The 8,127-nt window shown below is 48.1% G+C and overlaps 1 protein-coding gene across 1 annotated transcript in view; it reads right to left on the bottom strand.

Moving 5' to 3' along the window:
* The window catches only part of CACNA1I (calcium voltage-gated channel subunit alpha1 I), an 85,094-nt gene that overhangs the window by 48,872 nt on the left and 28,095 nt on the right, over positions 1 to 8,127 (bottom strand). The window contains exons 3-4 of the mRNA XM_081819007.1: positions 7,189 to 7,348; positions 397 to 712 (exon numbers count right to left, since the gene is read on the bottom strand). Of these exons, the coding sequence (XP_081675133.1) occupies positions 397 to 712; positions 7,189 to 7,348 (476 nt within the window). The remainder of the gene's footprint in view (positions 1 to 396; positions 713 to 7,188; positions 7,349 to 8,127) is intronic.

Raw genomic sequence — 8,127 nt, 5'->3', positions numbered from 1 at the left:
GGCTCCCTGCTCAGCAGGGAGTCTGCTTCTCCCTCTGACCCTCCTCCCTCTCATGCTCTCTGTCTCTCATTCTCTCTCTCGCAAATAAATAAAATCTTAAAAAAAAAAAAAAGGCAACCATTTAAAAAAAAAAAAAAAATCCTGATTCTCCACTAAATAGCACGCGATCCTCAAATGGCTTGCTTCCTTTCGTTCGAACCTCAGTTGCTCTGCCTGTAATCGGGGCGTGATGATGCCCACTGTGCCGGCAAGCGGGGCAGATGTCAGCGACACGCCCAGCACAAAGCCCCACCTGCCAGAAGCTGTTCGCTCCACCCCCCACCCCCCCCCCCCCCGCCCGCCCCGGCCTCCCAGGCTCCGGGCACAGGGGCTGGTGCCAGGCCTGAGCGGCCTCACCTGGAAAATGACGATCCACGCGTAGCCGATGTTGTCAAAATTGATGGCCCCCTTGTGGGGGTTGGCACTGCCTGTCCGGCACACGTTGTAATAGCGGTTCCAGTTGACACAGAGCCCGCTGGCGTTGAGGTCCTGGCGCCCTGCCCCGAAGTCGTACACATCATCCTTGGACAGGCAGCATTCACGGCCCTGCTCCTTGAGTGGGGGGATCTCGTGGCAGCCCATGATGCCATTGTCCCCCGAAAGGGAGCAGATGAAAGGCATCTCGTCGTCCTCCTCGGGCTGGTAGTAGGGGGGCAGGGCCACATCCCCTTGTCTGTCCACAGGGGACGGTGGGGGAAAGAGGAGGAGGGGAGGGGTCATCACCAGGAGGAGCAGAAAGGGCACAGGCGACGGACGTGGTGTTGCAGAACTGTCCCAACAAGTCCTGTCTTTGCCTTCAGGCCTTTGCCCACCTTGTTCCCCCACCTGGGACACCCTTCCCCAGGGTCGAAAAACCTCCCACTGACCCACCGTGGTCAGCTCCAGGGTCCCCCCGCTCCCAGGGAGCCTTCCCTAAGGGCTGGTCCTCCGTCCCCTGTGCCCTGCACACACACCCCTATTGCCCCTGGGGCACATGCACCCAACTTCTCTGGGAGGCTGCAGCTCTGTTAGGGCAAGGATGGGGTCTCAGCGCCCCCAGTCCCCACACACTCTTTGGTCAGCCCAGAGGACATGTTTAATCCACAAATGCTGATTTTTACTGATCCAACAGATGAGGAGCTGATCCTCTGCCTGCCCCACCCCTTCCCATCTATGTGACCTTGGACTGTTAATGTCTTCTCTCCAGAACTCAATTTCCTCATCTGTAAGACGGAGATGACAATCACTGCCCTGCCCATCCTGTGGGGCTAAACAATGATTCATTGCAATCCAATCAAAATCCCAACATGTTTTTGTCTGTGGAACCTGGCCTGATGGTTCTAGGATTTATCTGGATGGGAGAAGAGTCAAGACAATTTTTTAAAAAGGAGAAAGAGGAGTGGAGTCCAGCCCAAGAGTGCAAAATACAACTACAATTATTACTAGAGTGTGATATTGCAACAGGAACAGAAAGATTTGTGGAACACCACAGAGCGCAGGGACAAACCCATACATAAAGCAGAACTTAGTCTATTATAGAAACACCTTTTTCAGATCCATGGGGAATGGAAGAACTAAACAATCGCTTCTCAGCCTTTTGGCTAAGATTAAGTGTAGAACTAAACAATAAACAGTGTTGAGATAACTGCTATCTGTTTGGAAAACAATAAAGCTAGATCCCTACCTCACACCGTATACAAAAATAAACTTCTTGAAGACTTGGTATCAAACGAAAAAAAAGAATGTAAGTTATCTTATTAATTATTTATATTGATTGCATATTTAAATAATAATCTTTTGGGGCACCTGGGTGGTGCAGTCAGTTAAGCGTCTGATTCTTGATTTTGGCTCAGGTCGTGATCTCAGGGTCCTGGGATCGAGCCCCATGTCAGACTCTGCTGAGCGTAGAGTCTGCTTGAGATTCTCTCTCCTTCTCCCTTTGCCCCTCCTGCTCTCTCTGCCTAAAATAAATAAATCACTCTTAAAAAAAAAAAAAAGGAAGAGAAAAGAATAATCTTTTGGATATATTAGGTTAAGTAAAATATATTACAGAATTTAAAATAATAAACTTCTGGTGGATTAAAAATAATAAATGCAACAAACATAACCACAAAAATATTACAAGAGAACAAGGAACATTTTTGTTAACTCAAGAAATATAGGCCTTCTGGATAAAATACACAAAATCCAAATGCTGCAAAGAAAAAGGTCAAGACTGACTATATACAAATGTAAGATTTCTTTCTTTTTTCTTCTTCTTCTCCTTTTTTTTTTTTTTTAGAGAGGGAGAGGAGGTGGTGGGCAGAGGGAGAGAGAGAATCTTAAGCAGGCTCCATGGGCAGCATGGAATCCAACATGGGCCTCGATCTCACGACTCTGAGATCATAGCCTGAGCCAAAAGCAAGTGTTGGACACTTAAGCAACTAAGCCACCCAGGCACCCCCAAATGTAAAATTTCTATGAGACAGAAGAAAGTATACTAAGTAAAAAGATAAGCAATGAACTGGGAAAAAGCAGAGGTAGGCAAGCTTTCTGTGTAAAGGGCCAGATAAAAAATGTTTTTTGCAGACCATATAGTCTCTGTGCCAATTTCTCAACTACATCATTGTAATATGAAATAGTCTTAGGAAATAGGTAAGCAAGTGGCATGGCTGTGTTCCAATAAAACATTATTTACAAAAACAAGCCAGAGATTGCCATTCCCCTGGGATGAGTCCCAGCAACATATAACACAAATAAAAGAAGGGCGCCTGGCTGGCTCAGTCGGAAGAGCATGTGATTCCTGATTCCAGGGTTGTGAGTTCAATCCCCATATTGGGTGTAGAAATTACTAAAAATAAATAAATAAGTAAACTTAAAAAAAGCAAATAAAAGGTAACGACAGCATATTAAAATCACCTGTAACTCAGTAAGAAAAAGAAAAACAGCCACTGGGGGAAAAGGACATAAAAATGCAAAGAAAAAAAATTCACAAAAGAAATAAAAATGGCCAATGTACTTGAAAAAAAAAGGGCCAATATATCAATATATAGAAAGAGATGCTCACTTGACTAATAACAGGAAAATGCAAACAAAAATACACCCATCCAAATGGAAATGTTTCAGGGTTGATAGTACTGAGTGAGGAAAAGAGTGAGTGCAACCAGACATGCGCACACACTGTTGGTGGGACTGTGTATTGATACAACCTTTTTAGAAGGTAATTTGGCAACATCCATCAGCAATTAACATGTACACATCCACCCCAAATACAAATGGCCAACTGACAGTCATAAAGACACCATTGCAACTCCACAGAGAAAGGATGGACTTCTCAATCAATGGGCTGGGACAATCGAATATCCCTATAGAAAGGGAATCTTGACCCCAACCGCATACCATACTAAAAATTATTTGAGATGGAATACAGACCTAAATGTGAAAGATAAAATGGGAAAGCTTCTAAAAGAAAACATTAGAGAATATTTTCATCACCTTGTGTTAAGAAAAGATTAAATTGGACACGAAAAGCAACACTAAAAAAAATGATTGGGGGGCACTGGGTGGCTCAGTTGGTTAAGCGTCTGCCTTCGGCTCAGGTCATGATCCTGGGGTCCTGGGATCAAGCTCTACATCGGGTTCCCTGCTCAGCTGGGAGCCTGCCTCGCCTCTCCCTCTCCCTCTGCCTGATGCTCCCCCTGCTTGAGCTCTCTCTGTGTTAAATAAATAAATAAAATCTTTAAAAAAAAAAAAAATGATTGGTGGGGCGCCTGGGTGGCTCAGATGGTTGAGCGTTTGCCTTCGGCTCAGGTCATGATCCCAGCATCCTGGGATCGAGCCCCGCATCAGGTTCCCTGCTCGGCGGGAAGCCTGCTTCTCCCTCTCCCTCTCCTACTCTCCCTGCTTGTGTTCCCTCTCTTGCTGTGTCTCTCTCTGTCAAATAAATAAAATCTTTAAAAAAAAAAATGATGGGTAATCTGGACTTCATTACAACTAAGAGCTTCTGTTCATCAAATAGCACCATTAAGAGAGTGAAAATGGAACAGACTGGAATAAAATATCTGCAATATATTTGTGTGTATATACACACATATATATACGTACACCAAATGATGCAAATATACAATTTATATATATAATATATATATACATAAAATATCTGCAATTATATATATATCTGCCACCAAAGGACGCTAATCCAGAATACAAAGAACCAGCGGCTACAAATTTATAATAAAAGGACAACCCAATCTAAAAATGGCAAAAGACCGTAACAGGCACCGCGTAAGAAGATGCACAAATGGCCCATATGCACGTGAAAAGCGCTAATCATCACTAGACATCGGGGCAGTACAAATTAAAACCACAATAAGATACCACTGCCCTCACTGGAATAGTTAAAATTAAAAGGACTGACAATACCAAATGTTGCTAAGGATGCCGGGCCCCTGGAACTCTCACACTTTGCTAGCAGCCATTTAATGCAACCAATTTGGAAACCCATTTGACAAAATCTACTAAAGCTAGATGTACGTGCGCCCTTCACGACTCACACTCCTGGGTATTTACCCAAAAGACAGCATGGTTCTGTCCACCGAAGATATGTACAAGAATATGCATGAGTCATAACAGCCAAAAAAAACAGAAACAGCCCAAATCAACAGTGGAATGAAAAAAATAAGTACTTGTATATTTGCTTAATATCTACCCACAGCAACGAAAAACGAAAATCGACTGCCGCCCGCAAACATGTGGGTGAATCTCAAAGACACATTACGCTGAGCCAAAGAAGCAGACACCCAAGGGGGCTTCCTGTATGATTCGACTGAAGGAAACCTCAAAAACAGGCAACACAAATCCATGGTGATAGCAGTCGGAATAGTGGCTACTTTGGGGTGACAGGGATAGGAACAGGCCAGTGGTAGGAGGGAGCCTCCCTGGGTAGCCTTACACAGAAAACTTCATTAAGCTGTACACTTAATAGTTGTGCCCACTACTGAATGCAGTTTGTATCTTCACCAAAAAACTATAAAAAACAGACATACACTTTGACTAGCAATTATGAGCCTAGCCATTGATCACGTGTGTGTATATAAGGATCACAAGTGTGCATGATGCGCTCTTGTATGCAAGAGCAAAACCTTGGAAACTATGCAGGGTCCATCAACAGGGGCTGGCCAGATGAACTGTCATTTATCCGTTTATCCGTGGAGTAAGAAACACTGGTGTGAAAACACCCTCAAGCTACACTTTCAGAGCAATTCGCATTTTGAAAACCTGTCTGGGATGTGACCGGTCGTGTGGGTGCATGTTAATGCTTAGACAGAATCTGGAAGAAGGGACCAGGACCAGACGCTTTGCAGAGGACACCAGTCCTGGGCTCCACATTCTGGGCCCTGCCACTTCTTAGCTGGGTGATACTGTCCTGATTCTGTGCTCAAGAACCCCCAAACTGACCATTTGGGGTCTCCCCAGGGGCTTCTGCGCCTAGAGGGATGCTTGGAGCACGCTCACCTGGGGCAGGTCACAGTGGGCTCTGCAGGAGGGGAACCTGAGTTCGAATTCTAGCTCTGACTTTGTCAGGCTTGCCCTAGAGCTCAATACTGAGCTCTCAGCCTCGGTCACCTGGCCTCCACATGGGGTCAAATCTAAGCATTACCTCAATCACACCTGGTCCACTGGGGCACCTCGTCGCTGTTAACCAAGTAAATAAACCAGTCTAGAGACACTCAACAACCAAGTAAAATAAACTCACAAGTGAGGCAATTTCAGACAGAGACGGTGCCAGGAGGAAATCAAGCAGGATAATGCAATAGGGTGTCTGGGAGTGGGGGGCGTGCAGGGGTGAGGGAAGGCCTCCAGCAGGGTGGTGACACTGGGGCTGCAGTGGGATAATGAGAACGGGGTGGCCACGGAATGACCTAGGGGGAAGATCCACGTGGGACAGAGGGATCTGGACATGTCCTGAACCCCCAAAGCTGAGAGCTCATACCTGCACATCTCCATCTTTGAAGGCCAGACCAGGAGAAGCAGGTGCCCCCTCTCCTGCTGCCTCAGGGCCCACTTCTTCTAAGTGATTGACACAGGCGTAGACCTCTCACCCCACCCCCCACATGGCCCTTCCCACAAGGGTGCCCTTTCCCTGGTCTACCCAGGTACCCCACTGGTCCCCGTAGCAGTGGGTAAGTGAGCCAGGCCCCTCCCCAGTCCTCACCCCGGCTCTCTGGTTTAGCTTCATCTCTGTAACAGACAGGGTGCGAGGGAGAAAGCTCAGCCCACCCTGGGCAGTGTCCCCCTGCCTCCTGCAGACGTCCTCGGTCCACAAGAGTCACCCAGCGGAGGCATCTGTGACGAGTTCCCCAAGGGCAGAAACTCCATCTTCTGCTGGGTCCTTAGCACTAAGCACGGGCTTGGCAAGAGCAGCCACTTGAGTGAGAGGCTGAATGAACACACTCCCCGGGTTCTGCCCCCCTGGGGCCTGGCACAGGGCAGGAGTGCGCTACCACACAGTAAAACACTACTATGCTCCTGTCCAAACGCATCTGTGTAGGTATGCGCACTCAAAGACGCGGCTCATCCCTCACCGCGGGGATTCCACAGGTGTCAAATCTCTCGGACAACTCAACCCAACTCCTCCAAGAGCCGAAGCTTGACTTCTGTTTAGATGGCTTTGGCAATCGCCTCCCTGAGGGGTAGCCCGCCCACCTGCCCATCAGTGCATTTGCCGACTGAGAGCTGACCTTTCCTTGATGACTCAGAGTCCCCGAGAGGAATGTCTGTCATTGGGCCAGGTTCTGTGTCTGCTTTTGAGGTTTCCTGTCTCCCTTTTCCCTGTTGGCATCACGTCTGCTTGGGTCTTACCTGTCCGTTCCCCTGGTGTTTGACCTCTTGGTAGGCTGCTTCCACTCCGTCGGCCCCATTCCCAATTACCAAGTAAGTTAAAACTGTGTATTAAGTAAGAGTCACTAAGAGCTGAATTAGCATCTAAGGGCCTATTTTAGACTAGGACTTTGTGATGCCCATTTTGAGACCTCAGTGGCCTTTTGTGCCCCTTTTAGTGTCCAGCCATTCACAGGAGATCCATCTGACCTGCTGCTCAATGGGGAGACCTAGCCCTAAAGCATCCAGCACCACTCCCACCCCAGACAAAGCTGGCTGGCAGCCACCCGGATGGCGGGGGGCTACACTCACATGGTGAAGTTCTCCTCCAGGAAGCAGCGGTTACGTAGCAGGCCCGCCCAGAGCTGTACACCAATGATGCCAAAGATGAAGAAGACAAAGAAGCAGAGCAGGAGGACATTCCCCAGCATGGGCAGCGTGTCCAGGAGCAGGTTCACCAGGATCCGCATACCTATGAGTGGGGGAGGGTGGGGAGACCATCAGACTTAGGAGCCAAGGTCCCAAGAGAAGAAAGGGAGAGCAGGCTCAGAGAAACAGAGAGAGGGGCACTGGGACGAGAGGTGGGGACACATGGGCAGGGGCTCCTAACTGCTCCCAGCCTGCTTAGGGGCCACTGGACAGACGTTCTCCTTGGTGTCTGCCCTTCCTCCCAGAGGCCATGGAAATGGCTCTGGGCCCCACCACATTTCCACCAGATTCTGGATGAATAAGCAGCTCTTGATTTATGGAGCACCATTTATGTGCTAAACCCTCTTCTGGGTAATGCACAAATATGATTTCCTTCAGGCTTCATGACAACTCTGTGAGGCTGGTGAGATTCTCCCTATTTTATAGAAGAAGCAACTGGAGGTTCACAGAACTAAAGCTACTTGCCCAAAGTCACACAGCTGGGAAGCAACAGGGTCTGGATTTAAACCAGATGTCCCGACACCAAGTCTGGCATTCCCTCCACAAGCCCCAATTACCTGGCAGCCTAGGACCGAGGCTGGCTCATCTCACTCTGCCCAGAACCCACCCAGATGAGCACACTAGGTGCCTAATGAATGTGTCCCAAATGTCCTTCATCGCTGGGGCAGCCACTGGTTCCAGCCAGAACTGCTCTGTTGACCCACCCCACCGCATGACAGAACCAGGCTGAGCTCTTGGACAACCTGCAGAAGAGCCCTAGCCAGCGGCGGACTCAGAGCTGGCCTGAGAGCAGAAGAGGCCTTTCCTTCCTGAGGAATAGCT

The sequence above is a fragment of the Leptonychotes weddellii genome, chromosome 5, assembly GCF_054177405.1.
Source record: "Leptonychotes weddellii isolate Sample4059 chromosome 5, ASM5417740v2, whole genome shotgun sequence".
NCBI lineage: Eukaryota > Metazoa > Chordata > Mammalia > Carnivora > Phocidae > Leptonychotes > Leptonychotes weddellii.
This window is presented reverse-complemented; position numbering and strand designations above follow the sequence as displayed.